At 55.6% G+C, this 20,497-nt stretch overlaps 3 protein-coding genes across 5 annotated transcripts; 1 reads left to right on the forward strand and 2 right to left on the reverse strand.

Annotated features, from left to right (window-relative positions):
* The first annotated feature begins 490 nt into the window (after positions 1–490).
* ZNHIT1 (zinc finger HIT-type containing 1) lies at positions 491–6,843 on the forward strand. Of its 2 annotated transcripts, XR_013760800.1 has the most exons (6): positions 491–653; positions 4,309–4,479; positions 4,876–4,955; positions 5,070–5,239; positions 5,330–5,506; positions 6,374–6,843. XR_013760800.1 is itself a non-coding variant. In XM_079121834.1 (5 exons), exons 1-5 carry the CDS (start codon positions 632–634, stop codon positions 5,349–5,351), a joined length of 465 nt encoding a protein of 154 aa, XP_078977960.1. In that variant the 5' UTR covers positions 491–631; the 3' UTR covers positions 5,352–5,530. The 2 variants fall into 2 exon arrangements, 1 of the variants encoding a protein (XP_078977960.1); XM_079121834.1 differs by lacking the exon at positions 6,374–6,843 and having other exon boundaries at positions 5,330–5,530.
* A 1,967-nt stretch (positions 6,844–8,810) lies between these two features.
* Positions 8,811–12,905, reverse strand: CLDN15 (claudin 15). 2 transcript variants are annotated; one of them, XM_079121831.1, is made up of 5 exons: positions 12,661–12,905; positions 10,241–10,336; positions 9,282–9,363; positions 9,067–9,183; positions 8,811–8,986 (listed from the first exon to the last, which is right to left on the reverse strand). In XM_079121831.1, exons 1-5 carry the CDS (start codon positions 12,875–12,877, stop codon positions 8,875–8,877), a joined length of 624 nt encoding a protein of 207 aa, XP_078977957.1. In that variant the 5' UTR covers positions 12,878–12,905; the 3' UTR covers positions 8,811–8,874. The 2 variants fall into 2 exon arrangements, with proteins under 2 accessions (XP_078977957.1, XP_078977956.1); XM_079121830.1 differs by having other exon boundaries at positions 10,241–10,405.
* Positions 12,906–14,693: 1,788 nt separating this feature from the next.
* On the reverse strand, positions 14,694–18,693 carry FIS1 (fission, mitochondrial 1). Its single transcript, XM_079121835.1, has 5 exons — positions 18,535–18,693; positions 17,560–17,692; positions 15,731–15,807; positions 15,227–15,332; positions 14,694–15,003 (listed from the first exon to the last, which is right to left on the reverse strand). Exons 1-5 carry the CDS (start codon positions 18,577–18,579, stop codon positions 14,906–14,908), a joined length of 459 nt encoding a protein of 152 aa, XP_078977961.1. The 5' UTR covers positions 18,580–18,693; the 3' UTR covers positions 14,694–14,905.
* Positions 18,694–20,497: the final 1,804 nt, after the last annotated feature.

The raw sequence follows: 20,497 nt of genomic DNA on the forward strand, positions 1-20,497 counted from the left end.
AGGCTGCGGTCTGCGCCCGCCCGACACCGAGGAAGCCGAAACCGCCGAGGGGAAGTGATCCGGCGCGGAGGGTCCGGCGGGGCGCGGGGGCGGGTCCTGGCCACAGCCCTGTCCGGGGCCGCCGGGCGGAAGGCGGGGGCAGCGAGGCGGAGGGGCGGCACGGAGGGAGAAGGTCGAGGGGCCCGCGGCGGGACTGCGGCGCGGGGGAGCCGGAGGCTGATTTGGGACAGGTCAGCAGGGACCCCTCAGTCTGCCCACTGGAGCCAGGCCGCTTTCTTCCGCAGTGCAGCCCGCTCCATCTACCGCCGCGGGCAAATACTCCAGAACATGTCCTTGGGATGATGGCACCTTCAGAGGGACCCAAGGACAATAACATTTCTCGAAAGACCCGCATTTCGGGTCTCTCACCAAACTCTTACAACTACACTGAGGGCGGAAGTAGTTTTGCCCCTATAAAACATGGCGGAAAGCTTGCTCTTCTCCAAGAGAACACCACGTAAAGATTCCAAGTGGTGGGGGCCGATTCTGCGCACGCGCACAAGCGAGCGCCGCCGGAAAGGGCGGTTTTCTACCGCGGCTGTGGATTTGGTGCGCGTGCGCAGTAGGTTCTTCCGGCTACTGTGTTGCGCAAATGGTGGAGAAGAAAACTTCAGGTATGTGAGACCCCAGCGGTTAGCCCCCTTAGCTTCCCAAGTCAGAACCCGGCCTAGGACTCACCCTGTTATTCGTCTCAAATCCCTTCACTGACCCTAAGGTCTTAGCTTTGGGGCAGCCCCTAAACCGTTCATTCACGTTTTATTGATACTTGCCCCAAGCCGAGCGCTAGGGATGGAGAAGAGAAACAGCCCTGTTACGCAAGAACTGGCTTTGTGGCGGTACAGACCCCCAGACCTACCTTGCACTTCAGAGTGCCTTGCATTTCAGAGTGATACGTGGCCTTGGCAGAGCGGGGCACAGCGCCTGGGCGCAGGCACCCACCCCAACTACTAGGAAGGGGAGACCTAAAAATCTTGGAAGGAAACATAAACGCTTGAATTGAGTCTTGAAAGTCGGGTTAAGGTTTCGCACTGTGCAGGTGCGGGGCACTCCACGAGCACAGGCAGGAAAGCAAGTAAAAGCAAGTCACTTAGGAATCCCGTTCATAATTTGGAGCTTGCAGGCCAACAGTAACGGTCCAGAGGAATGGGGAAAGGTGAAGTTTTGAAAGGTATTCTTCTGCCGAGAAGTTTGAACTCCACGGAGAAGTAGTGGAGAGCCTTAAATCAAAAGATTTTAAGACAGGGGCGTGACCAAGCAGGTTTATCCTTTAGAAAGGCAATTCTGGCTGATTCAGCGGGGCGAATGGATTGCAAGCGCTCGAACAGTACTATCCAGGAGAATCTTATGTGGTGACGAGAGTGTTCATGATCTGTACTGTTGAGTGTGGGCTTTGGGCCAGACTCGGTGGTGGCATGCCTGTAATCCCAGAGATTCCAGTGACTGAGGCAGGAGGATCGCAAGTTCGAGGCCAGTTTCAGCAATTTAGTAAGGCCCTAATCAACTTAATGTGACCTTGTCTCAAAAAGAGCTGGGGATGTACTCAGTGGCAAAGTGTCTGAGGTTCAATCCATAGTACCAAAAAAAAAGGACTTTCATCACATATGGTTACTGGACACATGACTTGTGGCTAGTACAACCAAGGCACTGAATTTTAAATTTTATGAACTTTTAATTAAAAGTTTTAGTTACAAATAACCACATGTGATTTAACTTTTAATTAAATATAAGTAACCACATGTGATCAGTGGTTAGCTTATTGTTTAAAGCAAATCTAGAGACTGGAAAGTCACTGAAGGAGATGCTGAGTCGTCTTGAGGAAAAGAAATCAGGGTCAGAACTCTGCTAACTTGACTTGCACTTGCCACTGGCTTTCCCTGTTTTTCCAATAAAATCTTCAAGTCTAAATTCCTTTAAATACATAAACGTGGAACTCTTGAGGATCTGGCCTGTCTTCATCTCAACCTCTGCCCCACTTGCTACACTTGCCATTCATGCTGAACTTCCCTCAGTTCGTTTAAGCTCCCCTCCCCCAGTCTCCCACCCAGGCCTTTCCCATGCTGGCATCAAGGCCTAAACCACCTTTCTTGGTCCCTCCCACCCGGCTACTCATGACTTGGGCCTCAAGCTAGACTTACCTTCCAGGAAATCGTCTCTGACCTCCCCAAAGCCCCAGTGGGTGTGTCTGTCTTGTGCTCTGTGGCCCTTAGTCCTTTCCCAACCAGACACGTGCTTGCTTATTTACTCCTTTGTGCTCCCACAAGACTGTATGCCCTTGCTCGGGCACTGCCCAGTACTCAGGAGGGAAGCAGCATTGTGCAGTGGTCAAGACCCAGTGTGTTAAGCCAGGCGTGGTGACACACACCTGTTCTCGGCTACTCTGGAAGCTGAGGCAGGAGGATCACAAATTTCAGGTCAGCCTGGGCAATTTGCTGAGACCTTATATCTAAAAACAAAAGAGGGTAGGAGGGTATAGCTCAGTGAAAAGCACCCCTGGGTTCAGTCCTCAGTACCACCAAAACCAAAATAAAACAAACAAAATGCATGTTTTGATGCTGGTTGGTTCTGGGATTGGGTTCTGACCTGGCCATTTACTAGTTGTGCAAACTTTGGAAACATTTTTTAACTTTTGAACAATAAACAGTAAATTGACATGAGCTTATACCTATCTCAAAGGGTTGTTGTGAGGATTAAATAATTTAGTTTATGGTAAGAGTTTAGTAAGTCACCCTTCAGTATCCGGGGGATTGGTTGCAGGACACCCCCTCTGTCTGGATACCCAAATCCATAGATGCTCAAGTCTCAAATGTAAAATGGTGTAGTATATTCACATAACCTATGTGTCTCCTCTCGTATACTTTAAATCAATACAATGTGAATGCTATTGAAATAGTTGTTGTCTGTATTGTTTAGGGAACAGGTCTGTACATGTTCAGTGCAGGTGCATTTAAAAAAAAAATTGTCTGGGGGTCGAATGAATCCATGGGTGTGGGACCTGCGGATAGGGAGGACTAACCTCAGAGTATGTGCCCAACAAGTGGTGGCTACGGGCACTGCTACCAGTATTATGGTTTTAACACACACTCAGTAAGTACTCGTCTAAGAAACAAAGATATATTTTGTAGAATTAACAGAACCTGGTGAGTAGCTGATGTGCTAATGGAGAAAGAGTGAACGTAATTTGCTAGGGTTCAGGTCTGGATGTCTGCAGGTGCTTCCATTCATTCAGGCTGCAGGGAGAAGCAGACTTGAATGGGAAAACATTGCGGGGCAGCAATCAGTGGGTCAGCCATGATGTCCTGGAGCCAGTTCTGGAGCTCAGGAAAGGATTCTGGGCCAAGATAATCATGCTTGGAGTTGTTCGTGTGTGAGTGGTGGAGTCCTGTGTTTGGCTAGTCATGGCGGGAAGAGGGTGTAGACTGAGAGAGCAGGGGCAGGCAGAGAAGGCTCAGGGACGGAGGGCAGCCAAGAGGGAAGCTGAGAAGCCAGAGAGGGGGAAGGAAGGCTGGAGTCACCAGGAGAACAGTGACTCTGACCCTCAGGAAGCGGGCAGCACAGCCACAGGGCATAGAAATGCACGATGAAGAACTAGTCTAGAAATGCACTCTGGATTTGGCCCTAGGCGGTCATCAGTGGCCTATGCGGAATGGTCAGGCGGGAATCAGGTTGCTGGAGGCTGAGGAGCAGGTGGGAGGTGAGGAAGTCAGACACCACGTGGACCCTCTCGAAGGAGTCGTTAGGACATGGGCAGACATGTTGGCAGTGAGTTTTTCTCCTGAGGAGAAGGTTGAGCTGAGGAGGGTTAGACGCACTGAGGTTGGGGATGGAAGCCAGCTGCAGGGAAGCCTGGGGAGGCACGCACCGCAGGAATGGAGAGGGTGGCCTGAAAGGGGACGTGTGTGCCTTGTTTCTTCAGAGGTGGCCGTGAGGCTGACCCGGGGCATGTCCCAGTGCACATCCCAGTGCAGCTGGGGGACCCTGGCGCGTGGTGCCTCCACGTGGGCACCGTTGCGTGGCTTCTGCACCAGTGAGGGGTCTCACTGGCTGGAAGCAGGAAATGCTAGGGAAGTGCTCGCGAGCACATGAGGAACGGAACTGGTCTTGGCTAGCTGGAAGGAAGCAGTGCCAGAGGACTGACGCCGGGAGATGGGGCACACGGCGTGGCGACTGGGATGAGACCAGAGGACGTGGCTCCCCACCTGCTGCCCACACTCAAGGCACCCAGCTCCCTCTTCTCTGACCCCATGACTCTTCTCGCCCTGCCCCATCCAGTTCGTTCCCAGGACCCTGGACAGCGGCGGGTGCTGGACCGGGCTGCCCGGCAGCGCCGGATCAACAGGCAGCTCGAGGCCTTGGAGAATGACAACTTCCAGGATGACCCCCACGCAGGCCTCCCCCAGCTCGGCAAGAGGCTACCCCAGTTTGACGACGATGCAGACACCGGTGAGGCAGAGTGAGAGAAAGGGAGGGCAGGGCCGAGGAAGGGGAAGAGCAGACCAGGTCAGGCCTGTGGAAGGACACTGGCCCTGGAGTGCCCTCTGGGCCTTCCAGCGATTGGCTCCTCGGCCCCCAGCCGCCGTCCTCCCTTTCCGTGTCTCAGTTTTCTCGAGTACATAGGATGAAGGTGGAGTAGAGGAGCTGACGCGGGCCTTAGATTTGAGGTGCATGGAGCTAATGGGGCCTGGATTGGTGGAGGCGGATAAAGGGTAAAGGCTGGTATGCGGGGCAGACCCAGGCCCCAGGCGAGGGTGTGGCCAGGAGTGCTGCCCTGTGGCGAGCCAGAGAAAGCTGCTGTCTTTCTCTGCAGTTGTCAAGCTACTCACATCTTGTGACTCCTAGGAAAGAAAAAAAAGAAAACTCGAGGGGATCATTTTAAACTTCGCTTCCGAAAAAACTTCCAGGCCTTGCTGGAGGAGCAGGTGAGAGATGCACTTTCTGGGGGGACCTGAGGGAAGGGGGAGCCCGTGGAGATCCTGCCTGGTAGGTGTTGGCTACGTGGGGGAGTCACGGAGCCTGCTCCCCTGTCTCTGCAGAACCTGAGTGTGGCGGAGGGCCCCAACTACCTGACAGCCTGCGCAGGGCCCCCATCCCGGCCCCAGCGCCCCTTCTGTGCTGTGTGCGGCTTCCCTTCCCCCTACACCTGCGTCAGCTGTGGAGCGCGGTACTGCACTGTGCGCTGTCTGGGCACCCACCAGGAGACCAGGTGAGCCTGCGGCCTCCCCGTCCACGCCCACTGCCTCCTCCATGGCCGCCTAGACCGCTTCGTCTTCCTGACCTTCCTGTTCATCTGCAGGTGTCTGAAGTGGACCGTGTGAGCCTGGGGTCTTCAGAGAGGAAGGCCTCCATGCGTCACTGAAGGATGCCTTGACGCCTCCTGGACAGAGGGCGCTGTGCTCTGTCTTCCCGTGGGGACAACCAGTCTTGCCCCTGGGGCCGTCCAGTGGCCGAGCCCAGCCTGCAGAGTGCTATGGTAATAAAAGCCCTAGTGCCAGGAGCCAGCTGCTTGGTCCTGGGGTGTTTGGGGGTGAGGGTCATAGACCACCTGTTGCTCCTACTCACTGCTCTCTCTTCCTCTGACCTTTCACTTACCCCTGCCCTTCTGTGTCCCTGACCATGAGAAATTTTGTCCCACTCTCCTGCCACTCTTGTCTTGTCTCTGCCTTTCTTACCTGGTGCTTTATGCCTTTTCTTCCATATTGATTTTTTTTGCTTTTCATTTCTCTGGTTCCTCCTAGTATTTTTGAAATGCAGCTAGGTTCCAGGGCCGGGTAACCAGGAAGTGGGTGAGGGCTGGAGCGTGGATGCAGAGTGCTACTGTGCAGGAGCCAGTCCTGTCTTATCATCTGGCACTTGGCCAAATGGGAGTGGCCAGGTGAGCCTTTGTCCCTGCTGCCACCAGTCTGAGGGAGCAGTTGTCTTTAGAAGCCCCTGTTGTGAGGGTTGGTATTTTGTGAAATTATCAGCCTGGAAGACACTCTGGCCTTGTGGCCCTGCATGTGTGGGTCTAGACCTTCTCAGCCCCCACCTTGTCTGAGGATCACAAGCCCTAATCCCTTAAGCTCCTTAGAGTTGAACTGTTGAGCCATGCAAGGCAGGGGCTTTGGGAGTATTTGTTGAGCAAATGACCTTAATGAGATGGCAGCCAGGACAATGCCAGGCACCTTTTTAGGCTCTTCACTGCTTTTGGGACAGTGTTTCCCTTTCTCTGAACACTTGTGGCGGGCCAAGTGGTATTTAGTGACAGTGTCACAGGAGCTGGTGTCCATGACAGGGTTTAGAGAGTTCTGGTGTGATTTTTTAAAAAATGATATTAGATTCTTTATCCTTGAATCGAAAGGTGGGGTGTTCCTCTGGAATCAAGGCAGGCTTATGACCGCTCCAACTGTGACACCTATAGACCTGCCCTGTGGCTAGCACACTTGCTTTTGGGTCCCTGAGGCATTCCATAGGAAATCCAGCTACCCTGAAGCAGAAGCCACCATGCTGTGAGGAAGTCCAGGCGGCACAGAGAGGCCTGTGCAGGACCAGGGGAACCAGGCCTTCAAGTCCCCCAGCCCAGCTTCAGTCACAGGGGTGGGATGCCTCCAGGTGATTCTGCCCTGCGTCAAGTCACCTTCAGCCTTCCATCTCCCTCACTGTGACCTCACAACACAGAGAGACGCTGCCTCGCTGTGCCTGTCTAGACCCGAGTTACAGAGTCTGTGTGCGTAATAAAATAGTGGAATTATGCTGTTGAGTCTCAAGATGGTTTGTTAGCAGCAGTAACGGGACACCAGGAGTCTCAGTGTGTGGCAGCAACTCCTGCCTGGGCCTGTTGTCTCTTCCAGGAAATGAAACTTGATCTGAAGCCTTTTATTCATCTTTACTCTTCACCAGGAAGTACACAGACTGGAAAAGGGGAGTAGAAAAGCCCTTCTTGACTAGAAGGTGCATCAGACCCCCGTGTCTGCACGGCCTCCTGTTTGCGCATTCCGACCTTCAAGGGCCTTGTTTCATATTGTTGTTATAAATGGAGTCACATAGGTTCTGTTTGGTGTAAGATCTCTCCTCACAGCACCTTCCCAAATGACCTTGAGAGGTCGGTGCCTGACCCCGATAGCCTCTCGTTGCTCTGATGCTGATTGGCTCCCCTGGTCATTCACGAACATTCTTGTTAAGAAGCATAGATCCCGATTTAAAACCAGAACTTTCTAGGGAGAGGCCTGAACAATTTTTGCCAGCATTCTTTGTGCCACGGGAAACTTGTTTACTCTCTTGGGAGATGCCTGGTCTTTGGGAAATGTACACTATTCCAAAAGTTTCTAGAAGCTAAACCTAGTGTCATGATGGAGTAGCACCACGCTTCCTGGGAACGCAGGAAGAAGAGGTTGGTGGGAGCGTCGGGAAGCCTAGAGACTGGGGGCTTGTTCCTAAGGAGCTCAGTGGGCATTGCATTTAACTGAACTGGGAGGCAGGGCGGTTGCTTCTTCAGCCCTGGAGGAGTCCTGGCCCTGCTGCTTCCTGCCTGTGCAGCTGGGGCAGGAGCCTTTGCCCCTCAGCTTCGGGTGCAGCCACCTCCTAGGTGTTCCCGGTGCCCAGCAGCCTGTGAGCGCCCAGTATGACAGCTGTTGCTACCTCACCCAGAGCCAGATGGCAGCCTGCGGTTGACATTCCTCTTTGCCCGAGTTTGAGTTCTTTGAGGGCATAGTTCATGTTTTGGTGCCCACCCCAGTGTCTGGTGAGAAGAAACTCAAGTGTAGTGTAAAGGGGTAAGTGTGCCCAAGCCCCTCAGTCGTGTGACCACGTGATGGACAGAGGGATGAAAAGTCTCGGACTGTATTAAGGCACACACGAGCCTGAGTGCTCAATTGTGGAACTTGGTTTGGGCTCATCTTCCTGAAAGGAGGGGACGAGAAGAGGCAGGCCGGCCAGAGCCGGTGCAGGGGGGTGTAAGGTTGAAGAGAAAGGGTGAGGGTTGCTGTATGGACGGGGCACCCCCAAGCCTGTGCTGCAGGGGACGCATGTTGGGCTCGGCCCTCATCCCCTCTGCTGTCAGTGGATGCCAGGATTCTGTCTTGTGGCCTCATTTTCCTGTCTTGAATGGGTGCCAGGTGGAGCTGGGCCCGTGCCACACCTACCCCAGCCTGTGCTGAAACAGGACACCCTCAAGCCTTGCACATAGTAGGCCTTCAGAGCCTTTTCTGGAAGCTACTGACGCTTCCCCAGAGAGATGTATAGGCATCATACCCAGCTAATGACCCAGAACTCCAAAGGGGCTGCCTGTTCCTGATGTCCCCACTCAGGCCCAGGTAAGAAACTGCTCTCAACCAACTGTCCCCTTGGGCAGCTCTGAGATATCAGCAGAAGGAGTGGCTTCTTGTCACCAGCTGATCCCGGGAATCTGCTATTTCCAAGAACCTGGAGGTGGGGCTTCCCATATCTGGTCCACGATGACTCTTAGTAGTAATTATGTGCCACCCTCTGGAAGTCACTTGCAACGCCTCTTTTGCTGGACAAGACAGCCCAGAAGTGGTGGACAGAATGACAGCCTGGGGTCCAAGAAATGAGTCACTCCCTGGCCCCAGCCCTCCCCTGTGCTGGGCCGCCCGCTTTCTGACACCCTCAACCGCAGCACAGTCGCAGGACGCATTTATTTATGCAAGTATTTATGTAGAACACAACGGGCGCCCTGGCCCACACGCCCCTCTGAGGACCAGGTGAGTTCTCTGGAGCTCCTTGGCCTGGGAGGGGCCTCCAGGCACAGGGCGGAGCCTGGAGTGTAGCCTGCCAAGATGGGTCCCGGGTCCTAAGGACCCTCCACTGGCCAGTGGGAGAGAGATGGGGTCCACGGGTCCAAACTCACACGTAGGCATTTTTGCCGTATTTTCCAAAGCTGCTGTCACCTTCGTCCGAGACCGTGGTGGGCATCACGACTGCAGAAGCTGCGGAAGCCTTGTAGGGAAGCTGGGCCCTGTTGGGAGAAGGGGGCTGGGTCACAGGGAGCTACGACCCTTGCCCCCTGCCCTCCACCCTGTCCTTCCCCTCTCTCACCTTGCAGTGGGGTCCTCCTGGGAGGCACAGCAGCAGGTGGAGCCGAGGCAGATGCCACCCAGGATGGAGAGCAGGGAGGCGCTCCAGCCCAGGTAGAGGGCAGGGCCCAGCTCGTACCTGGGTGCAAGGGGGACGCAGGGGTGGGGGCCAGGAGGTGAGTGCCAGCCGGGGCTGAGCCCACCGGCGCTGCCCCCGAGGGCGGGCTCCTCACTCACTTGGTTCCAACGTAGAGGGGGTTGAAGAAGTCCTGCGTGATGTTGACGGCGTACCAGGAGATGGCTACCATCCCACAGGCCCCTGGGAGGCAGGAGGACCACACTAGTGTCCTGGGTCAGCGTGGCCCAGGCAGGGGGTGGCAGGGGCGTAAGAAGGGGCATACAGAAGTCACCCAGAGTAGGAGGAGGGCATCACGTTCAAGGGCAACCATTTCATTCAGTCCCTTTCTTCTGCTCCAGCCTACAAACCTTCCCCTTCCTGCGTCAACTGTTCACTTAACCTCCTCAGTCCAGCCTCCTGACACAGTCCCAGCCCTCTTCCGTCTCCTGCCACTCTGTCCAATCCCAGCCACGCTTGCCCCAGACCTGCCTTGTTCCCTCTGACCCCCAGGGCCATCACTCCTGTCCTCCCCTGGAATCTGCCCTGCCCGGCCTGCAAAGCTGAGTTGTCCAAGTCTCCCCACCCATGCCCTGGCAGTCCTTTCCTTGGGAATCCCAAATGCCATGCCAAGCCCTGAACTGTCACCACTCCACTTGCTGGGGCCTGTGCCCCAGGAAGCCACCTGACCTTTCAGAGCTTTTCACATCTGGAACAGGACAATTCCCACTCTGCCTTGCAGGCATATCGAGAGGTGATGGTGTGGAGTGGCCAGTCAAGGCGTTGTTACTGTACAGTTTGGGGGGCGGGGAGGGGTCCTGACTGGAGGAGCTCACTCTGCTCCCACGTTCCTTTCACTCCTGGCTCAGTAGGAGCTCAAGAATCTGCTGATGGACTCAACTGTGGACAGGACTGGGGGGCTTCAGATGGGGGGTGGGCAAGGAGCCAGGGAAGAGCCCAGCAGGGAGGGTGAAGGGAAAGGAGCGGCAAGCACCAGGAGCGGGGAGCTGGAGATGGGGCAGGAAGACCAGGGTCTGGCCAAGGGCTGCCCCAAGTCCACCCAACACCTTTCCCCTAGTACCAGCCAGTATGTAGAGAGCTCCTGCAATGGCTGCCAGCTTGGCTTTCCGGGAGAGGTCCATGCCCCCAATGGTGGTGCAGCGCAGCCCCAATATGCCTAGAAAGAGGCCGAGGAAGCCCAGGAGGATGGCGGTGATCATGAGAGCGCGGCAGCCCTGGACGTACCCTGGGGAGGGGCGCAGGCGTCAGCCTTTCCCTTCTATCTCCTCTTCCCTTGACCCACAGCAGCCCCCAGGGCCCTTGCTCAGGCTCAGTGACTTGCTGTCCCTCGAGGTTCTTGAGTCTCCATCCTTGTGCATCAGGACCCTTCCTCCAGCGCACTCTGCTGACGCCCCTTTAAGGGCTGGACGCCGGTTCCCGGGGAGCGTCCCATGCATCGCAGAGCATTTTGCAGCGCCCTGGACCTCTAGCCCCCGGAGGCTAGCAGTCCCCCTCCTCCCAAGCTGAGGCAAAGGACAGCGCCAGGCTGGTTGAGACCCGCCACTCCACCTGCTGCCCCGAGCCCCGCTCCCTTTCCCTGCAGGGTTGCTCTCCGAGTCCAGGCCTCAAGCACTAGCCTGACACCTCCAACTGAGTTTCTTCCCAGAGTAACCTGAAGGGGGCAGCAGTGGCCTGCGGCAGAGGGTCAAGGGCAGTTTCTGACCTGGAAGGTGGGATGCCTGGGTCCAGGATCATCCAAGTTTATCTAGTTCACGTTCTTTGGTGCCTCAGTTTCCCCTTTTGCAAAGCTGGGGGAAGCTGTGGGCCCCTCCTCCCCTCTGTCTTCGATAGTTGCTAAGCACTCCCAAGGACCTTGCACCCCTTTCCCGGGTGGGGCACCAGCATGGGTGCTGAAGGAGAAAGGCTGGGTCCCTGCCAGGAAAAGGTAAGTGGCCTGAAGTTGGGGACCAGGGAGGAGGGACAAAGTTCTCTGAAAGGGCATTCTGATTCCCAGCCACTCCCTCCCTGCCCCCAACTCTCAGTCCTTGGGGAGCTCTGGTGGCCAAATGGAGGTTGGGGGTGCACTGTTGGGAGGTGACTGAATGATGGTTGGGATCCCTCACTGGACCATAATGCAGGAATCAACTGGGCCCTGGGCTCGGATCCTCCGCCACCTCTGTGACTCTAGGCGGGTTTCAAACCCTGCAGAAGTTTTTCAGCTTTTGTAAAATGAGGCTAAAGCCACCAGCCCAGCAGCAGGCTACTGCAGACGACTCAGATCGCACAGGCAGAAGGGAAGCCCAGGGGCTCTGCAGGCCCTCTGCTGCAGGGCCACGTGGGGCCCTCTCTGGTGGCCAGGCTCACTGCACCAGGGGCAGGTACAGTGGGATGGCTGGGTTGCTGAGCCAGTTGCCCCACTGCCTCTCCTGGCCACTCAGACTCCAGGCTGCTGGTCCGGATTGGACGCAGCTTTTACAAGTCTCTGCATAACACCTGCCCTGCGCGCGGGCCTGGAGAGATGGCTGAAAAACACGAAGCCCTACAGCTGCCTTGAGGGTCTGGGAAGAGCCGGGCACTGGAGACCATCCAGGCTCAGCAACTGCTCTTCGGCATTCTCGGGGACAGTTTTGGAGCCTGTGCTGGCCTCAGTTCCTCCCCGCCCACCCATCACCTGCCATTCAGTGCCTGGAAGGGGGCTCGCAGAGGCTCCATGCCATCAACTCTTGGTCTCTGGCACGGGGGGGGCGGGCGGCAGACTGAAAGGAGGCTCTAGGGGAAGATGACTGAGGCCAGTCACAGGAGTGAGCAGGCAGCAGGCGGAGCTGTGGCCATCAGGAAGCTGCAGGCTGAGCACATAGTATGGAGAGCCCCAGACACGTGCAGGTGCGCACCCACCACCGTACAGTCAGGCTGACCTGGCACCTCCTTCACTCACCTGGCCTTGCTGAGGCCTCTTACGGTCGGCACAGCAGGGAGGCCAGCTGCCCAGCCCGTGGATGCTGGGAGGTTAACAAGGCCTGTTCCTATCAACTGCCAAGAGGCCAAGATGGGGCCTCCTCCTCACCCCACCAACCCAGAGACCCCACCCAGAATAAAATGTACCGTGTGCACACACGACAACAGAGAGCCAGGGTCTGCAGATCCTCACCAGCACCTGAGGGCTGGTGCTATCGGCGTCCCTACAGGTGGCTGACACCAAGCTCACTCTGTCCTCACCCTAGGCACAGAGCTAGCCGAGGCAGGAGTTGACCTGGTGCCTGCTCGAGTAACCACTGAGGGAGGATCACACTAGACCAGGGGCCAAGTGTAACAAGGTCTCACTCCTGGACCAGGCTGGAGTGTCCAGCATTCTTAGCTACAGCAGACCCAGAGACTGACCCCAGTCTTCCTGCATCCTTTGGCGCCCAAGGTCAGACCCAAGGCAGCCGCCCCTTCCCTTGGGGCTCTCCAAGCCTGTCCTCCCCTTCCCGCTGCTCCCCGAAGCTCTCCTCACCCCCGTACCAGAGAGGGCCAGCATGGACGGGAACTCCCAGCAGTTGGAGACTCCCATGGAGTCTGTGGCACAGCTGTACCAAAGGTTCTCGAAGATGGTGCTGGTGGTGATAACATTCCCGTGCACGGAGGACACGCGCCAGTAGCTGTTTGGCAGGGTCACCCCCAGCATCAGCAGCCCCAGGGCTGCCATGAAGAAGCCAAAGGTCTCCACAGCTATTGACATCCCGGGACACAGGCCCCCAAGGGGCTGGGGCCCCCTGGGAACTGGACAGGGCTTGGCTAAGGAGCGGAATCCGGCCGCGGCCTCTGCCTGCCTTCTCGGGCTCAGGTCCGTGTCCCTCCTTTCTGGGTCTCTCTGCTTCCTGACAGGTCAGAGGAAGAAGCCAAGCCGGTGTGGCAGTGGCTGTTGACGATGGCGGGAATAAACGGCCAAAAGTCCACCCCCTCCCCCAGCCTCCAGGCTGCCCTGGACTCCCCGCCCCGCCAGGGTGGGGGAGAGGACTTAGGAGACTAACGGATCCGGCCAAGGAGGGGCCGGGAGGATTCAGGAGCCAAGGGGAAGCAGCTCTCTCTGACTCAGCTTTCATCTGAGGCCAGAGGATGGAAAAGGGGCAAGGAGAGAAGAGGTGACTGAGACAGGAGCCCGACAAGGGGCAGAGTGAACCCTGACGTGCCGTCCGTGGAGGATCGGGGACAGAGCTGCTGCTCCCTCTGCATAGGGAGAACCACCACCACGAAGGCCTAGGGGTGGGGACACCTGTGCCTCCGAAGATGAAGGGGAAGGCAGTGGGAGAGAGCAGCTGCTCTGGGGTCCAGCCCACCCACCGTCACCAAAGCAGCTGGGGTCGAGGTGTCAGCTCCACTAGGCGAGTTTCGGCTGGAGACCCTGCTGCTGGCTTTGTAGCTGTATTAAGAACGGACCACAGGTCACAGCTCCCCACACACACCAACTGCTGCGTGCCTGGGGACCATCTCAGATCTGAGGGCTGCAGGACCGAGGTGAGGCCAGCAGTTACTCTCCTCCAAACTTCCTGAACTTGAATTTCCCCTTTTGGGCTGACCTTTGACTCTCGGCATCGAGTTTGATCCTGCTGCCAAGGGGCCCCAAGAGGCAGATCACAGGCCCAGGACATGATCCTGTGGCTAATCTCTCCTAGCAATTGAGAGTTACCAGGAACTATCACCAACTCAATTACGATGGATCAAAACCCCTTGAGTTCCCACCTCAAGCCAGGCAGCACCTGCTCCGAGGCCTGGGTTTTGATAGCTCTAGTCCACTCCTGACAAGTGGTTCAGTCCCAGGCAGAAGGGACACTGCTGGCCTGGAGGTGCATGCCCTGTGCCCCTTTCCCGCGCCAGGTCCTCCTACTCCCTCAGGTGCCTCCTCCCCAACCCAGCTGGCCTGGCGGGGGCTATGGAACGAGAAGTATGCAGGCAGCAGCACAGGCCCACGCGGAGCCTGGCACCGTGGGGCGTGGGGCAAACTGGGTTGGGTGGAGCCTGGGCTCCTGTTCCATGGGACTGGGACTCTGTGCCCCGAGCCTCCCCGCAAGCCCCTGCCTCCTCCATGCCAAGCGAGCTTCCTCTCCACCAGGGCCCCCCTTTCCCTAAGGAGAAGGATGGGGTAAGGAGGAAGGGGAGGCGCAGGAAGACAAAGGGAGGGAAGGGCGGAGGTTGTGGAGGAAGCCCGTGGGGGCCCCGCAGTGGAAAAGTCCGCGTGCTGAGAGGCAGCTGAGTGGGTCAGAGGAGACCAGAGTCGTAAATCCCAGCCTTCCCCTCGGATGCCCTTCCCGCTGCTGGCGGCTTTCTCCCAGGATTCTGGGGCCACGGAAAGGCCATGTCCTGTGCTGTCTGCTGCTGCTCAAGGACATGGCTTCAGGGGAGGGGAGGAAGGAAGGGTGTGGACTGGACTGCTCAGTGGACAAAGGAGACCCCCATATGGGCCTGGAGGGCAAGAGCAAGAGGGCGCAGGGCAGGAAGGGCCTCGCATGAGCCCCACTCTGCACAGTGAGCCCCCTCCCTCAACACAGGCACCGAGGTTCCCAAGCCACAGCCCAGTTTTATTTACACTCATAAGTGGCACATGACTTGGGGCTGAACAACAGGTCTGGGGAGACAGGGTTGAAGGCCACAGAGGACGATGACAAGGACTCGAGGGAAGAACAGGGAAGGCCTGCGAGGATGGACGGGCCCTGCTGAATGTCCATCACAGCTCCCGGTGCCCTGGGCAGAGGAGCGGGTGTGCTCTCCTTCAGGATTTGGACTTGGACACAGCAAGCCCGATGAGTCCAGCCAGTCCTGCCACACCCAGGGCCATGCCTCCGACGATGGCCATGCCCACTAGTCCATCTAGGGAATGGAAAAGGAGGAGGAGGCTGTCAGAGCTTGGCCAGCCCACAACGACCCCGGCCGCGACCTCCCTGGCCCTGTAGCTCCACAGAAGACATGCGCATCTTGCTGGAGTTGGGGGTGCAGGCTCTTGGTGGGGAGTGGCTGCTTGGAGGGGTCCTTACGGACTCTCCGCGGGGGAGGCCCCAGGAAGGAAAAGGCCCTAGCCAGGCGAGACGTTCACCTTTCTTCATGGCCTTGTCGATGAGCCGTTCCAGCTCCTTGGCCTGGTTGTTCTGGGGCTCCGTCTGCAGCAGCCCGCGCACGTACTTCAGCGCCTTTTCATACTCCTGCACTCGGGGAAATGTACCTGCTTGTCACAGGCACCCCGCGACTCCAGCACCCCTCCTGCGGGGAGGGGCCTTCCCTCCTCCAGCCCGGTCTCCTTCCTCAACCTCCCCACTCTCCCCAGCCCCACCCGATGGAGTAGAGTCCACAAACAACCCAACTGTGTTGGGGTGATAAGCCAGGGGAGATAACAGCCCAAGCCTGAGGCTACACCCCAATCTTGACGTCACCTTGGTCCCCACACCCTTGGCACCTGATCCCTCTGAAAACTGTCCTGGTATCAACTTGCCTGGGTGACCTGACACCACTCCCAGCCTACTGCCTTTTTCAGTCTTCTGGAGGCTCAGGGCTCCACCACGGGAAGAAAGGTGGGTGGGAAGGAGGGGCCCTGCGGCCTTACCTTGAGCCGGTAGTTCCCCACAGCCAGGTAGAAGACATAATCCCGCTGCTCCTCTTTGCTCCCTTTGGGCAGCAGTTCTGGGGAGGCAGAGAGAAGAGGGTGAAATGGTGTCTTTCTTTCCTAATACTGCACCCCAGAGACACTGCCATGCTCCAGATCCCTCTAAGATCCTGGGAAGGGCCTGGGCCTCCATGTCAGCTGCTGTCACTCTCAGCTTCCCAGCCAGAGCTCTGGGGCACCATGAGTGGGGGCACCCTGGAATCAATGTTACAGTCAACTCTGGTCCATCTGTGAGAACCGACAGGAAATCAAGGCACAGGGACAGTTGAAAGGCAGCTCCACTTAGTCCTGGCACCTCTGTACTCCATGCACTTACCTACTGCTCAATTATTGCTAAAACAAATTTTTATAAACTGACGGTGTGATGGCACACACTTGCAATCCCAGAGACTCGCAAGGTGGAGGTGTGAGGATCACAAAGTCAAGGCCAGTCTCAGCAGCTTAGCAGGGCCTAAGCAATATAGTAAGACCCTGCATCAAAATAAAAATAAAATAAAGCTGGGTGTGGTGGCACATGCCTGTAACCCCAGCAACTCAGGAGCAAAGCCAGCCTCAGCAACTTGGTGAGGCCCTAAGCAACTTAGCCAGACCCCATCTCAAAATGAAAAATAAAAAGGGCTGGGGATGTGGCTCAGTGGTGAGGTGCTCCTGGGTTCAGTTCCAGAACCAAAATAAAAAAAAAAGGGTATGCACTCCCGCCTCTTGAACTCGCCTCCCTTGAAAACCCCCACCTGACTACATGTCAATTCAGTGACTTCCCAAAGGACTGAAGCTTGGCTGTACTCACGCATGAGCATCTGCCACTAAGTAGTTCTGCAGGTGCTTAAAATTTTCCAAGCGTCAAGCGTCTACTGTCTCCTCAACTACGCTAGCAATGCCCAGCGACCACTTCCACCTCTGTGCCTTGGTGTAGAATAAACCTGAACAATCGGAACGGGCAAACAGACAAATAGAGAGTGACAGTCTTTGCATTAAGAAAGACTCTTAGGGGCTGGGGATGTAGCTCAATTGGTAGAGTGCTTGCCTTGCAAGCACAAGGCCCTGGGTTCAATCCCCAGTACTGCCAAAAAAAAAGACTCTTAGGACTGGGGTTGTGGCTCAGTGGTTGAGTGTTTGCCTAGCATGTGTTGAGGCACTGAGTTCAATTCTTAGCACCACATAAATAAATGAATAAAATAAAGGCCTATCACTATCAACATCTGAAAAATATTAAAGAAAAAAAAAGAAAGACTCAGTTTACAGATCTACAACAAGCATCCTTTACTGGTCAAGTTGTCTGTCCCATGTTATTCTTGGGGGATTGGTTCCAGGAGCCCCATCAGATTCCCAAACTCACAGATGCTAAAGTTCCTTACATAAATTGTAATATTTACATAAAACCTACACATGTCCCATGTACTTTAAATTATCTCTAGGTACTTATGATATTTAACACACATAAATAGTTGGTATACTGTATTGTTTCAGGAACAATGGCAAGTAAAAAAGGTCCGTACATGTTCAGCAAACATTTTTGTTGCTTTGTTTTTATCTCAAATGTTTGATCTGGATGAATCCATGGATGTGGAACCACAACAAGGAGGGCCAACTGTGTAGCCCTCTGCTGCGGTGCATTTACTAGAAATTACTATGAAGTGACTGTACTGGAAGGTAAGTCCCATGATGCAAAGAATCCCAGTGCTGGGACAAAGGGGGCAAACGGGGCCAACGGCAGTAGAGAAGGGTAGACCGATGCCGCAGCGCACAGTGACAGCGGCCCAGTGCCTCACCCTCGAGGAGCGCGATGCCTTTCCGGATGTCGTCGTTGTACTTGCTCCGCACTAAGCACCAGGCATACTCAAACTGCGTGCCTTTGGACACCGAGCCTGCTGCCTTCTCAGACTGAAATTTCTTTTCAAACTTCTGCCATGAGAGGGGAGAGGAATCACTTAAAAATCAAGGGTGTCACCCCACTCCATCTGGACCTGCTGCCCATGTCCCAGTTCCACTCCATCTTCCTGTCCCTGCCTCTTTTCTCTCGCAGGTCTTGGTACCTAGCACCCCAGCTTCTGCCATCTCCACCCCATGATCCAAGTACTGTGCTCTCTGGGCTGCTGGACGACGTCCCCGGAGGGAGAGCCCCTTCCTCTACCCCACCCCCCACTGGTATCTAGTGGAGATGCCACCTGGTGGCAGCTCCAGGCACCGCTCCAGGAGCAGCTGACCCCAAGCGGCTGAACAGTAAACACACTGTCCGAACTGCCCAACAGCCTACGCACTCCTAGCCTGAGGCTGCTGGCCCCACGCTGCCCCGCCCTGCCGGGACTGGACCTTATCCTATTTACAAAACAGGATTAAAAACGGCGCTTATCTCCTAGAGATACAAAGATTGAGATCTGGCACCCTGTGAACTTAGCCCCATGCTGGATTCAGTGTTAAAGCTTATGAGAGTCCTTGTATTCCCCCGCCACCGAAGGAGCATCCTGAGCTACAACTCTGCACGAACTCATAAACTGTCACCCTTTCCATCGTCAGACTCCAGGCCTATGTCTGAGGTGAGGAGACTCAAGAACTACAACTCCCATCAGCCTCTGGGACAAAGAGCGATTCGGAGCAGGAGCTGGGTGCCGCAGAGGCTGCCGGGAGCCGTAGTTCGGCTTCCTTCGGCGACGCAGACGCCGGAGAGAGGGTTTAGCCTCTGCCCTGTTCTCCTCAGGACCCGCCCTCCGACGTTTCCCTCTACCTCCCTCGGGGCCAGGCCTCACCATCAGATCATCCACAGACACCAGCTCGTTCAGCACGGCCTCCATGGCCACTGCCCCCGCAATCCTCACACCGGACTCTACTGTGACACAGTCTCCATGGTCTAGTGGCAGGGGCGGAGAGGCACTTCCGGCTTTCGGCGGATGCGGCCCCCGACTGGGCGAGGCCCCGCCCCTCCGCCCCTCCTCGTGCAGTCGGCCGGAGGGGGCGCTAGTGCACACACTCCGACCTGTCCCCGCAGCCTCGAACCACGAAGAGGGCAAATCGTTTTCCTGCCATCCGCTCTGCAGAAATCTAAGACTCTGCCCAGCGTGGTGACAGGGCGGCTGAGGCAGGAGGGCTGCAAGTTCGAGGCCAGCCTCGGCAACTCAGCGAGTACCTCAAAACTTAGCGAGACCCTGTCTCAAAATAAAAAATAAAAAGGACTGAGGATGTAACTCAGTGGTACAGCGACCCTGGGTTCAGTCCCAGTACATATGTATATACACACATAAATCTAGGACTTTGGAGGCTAAGTGACTTCACTGTCTGCAACAAACTCGCAACTAGTACTAGGGCTTCTAGGGCCTCTGCTGGTCCTTATAATGCAAGAGGACAGAGAACTGAATCAGTTAATCCATGCCCAGAGACTGGGTTCATAGTCACAGCAGACACTACCAATGGGAACGTAAAGAAAAGCTATTGTTCCACTACTTGCAGGGTGCAGACTTTCAAATATTATTTAGCTCAGCCATCCTCTGGGTGTGCCTGAGTGGGAAAAGCTGCCACCACCTGGGGTCACAGGCAGTGAGAAGTTAGCCGAGGAGCAAGGTCCCATGCTGCTAAATCCATGGGCCTTAGGGTTCTGTGCACTGATGGGTAGTTAGTGACTTTCAGATTCTTTTCACCTTGACCCACAGGGCTCTAGAACACAGTGGAATGTAAGTTCCATGAGGGCAGAGACTATCTTGTCCACCCAGCACCTAGCACAGGCCCACAGGGAATGCTCAATAAATAGCTGAATAAGTACAAAATAAAACGAATAATACTAAAGAGTCAGTACAAGCACGGGGTTACCGCCCACACACCTTTCACGTTTGCAAAGCCCCTTTACTATTTTTTCGTTCTTTTTTGTATAACTCTTAGACTAGTCTTTTGAGTCAAGTAGGCAAGGAATGTTCTCTTCTTCCCTATTTGGCTAGGATGCCATAGAGGATGTCCACAACTTTGACATCAGGAGCTCGATAAACCTTGGTTTGGGGAACTGGCTCCCCGAAGCCCACTAGCATAATACTTGAGAAAAATTAACATTCAAAGATGTATTGAGCACCTGACCTTGGCTAGGCACTGGGACCAGCAGAGAGGATATAAGGTGCACTCAAGATGGAGCAGAAGAGCAAAAACAAGATGGAAGACAGGAGGGCAGCATTGTCCAGGCAGGGAGTATAAAAAGGCCCAAGGAGCCCTGTTCCCTGTAAGGATGCTCCTTTAGGGGGTGGCTGCACCTTTATTCATCTTTCTATTTGCTGCACCTCTTGTCACAGGCCTGGTGCATGGCAAAAGCTCCATCACGATTTGTTGAAAATATATACAGGGGAAGAAGACTACCCAGGCAGTTGGTTCAATGCTGTGTCTTTTCCAGTGCAGCTAGCACAGCTGGCCACGTCTGGTCATGGGAGGGGAAGCAGCCCCAGTTTGTTTTACATCCAGATCATCCTCTTCAACAGCTCCCATCCCCATCTCTGCTTGGATGACTCCAACAACTACCCCACAGTCCCCTCCTGTCATGTACCCCACTACCAGTGATTTACCACCCACAAGTCAGAGGATCTGTAGAATAAGTTCTCAATTGATATCAAACCTTCTAATGGCTTCTCTTTGCCCTTAGAACAAAGGCCAACATTTTTAACACAGTTACGAGGCGCTCTGTCTGGTCCATGATCTTCTGCCGCCTCTGTCCGTCACTGCCTCTCCCTGGCTGTACTT

Source organism: Sciurus vulgaris (genome assembly GCF_902686455.1).
Source record: "Sciurus vulgaris genome assembly, chromosome: 18".
Lineage (NCBI taxonomy): Eukaryota > Metazoa > Chordata > Mammalia > Rodentia > Sciuridae > Sciurus > Sciurus vulgaris.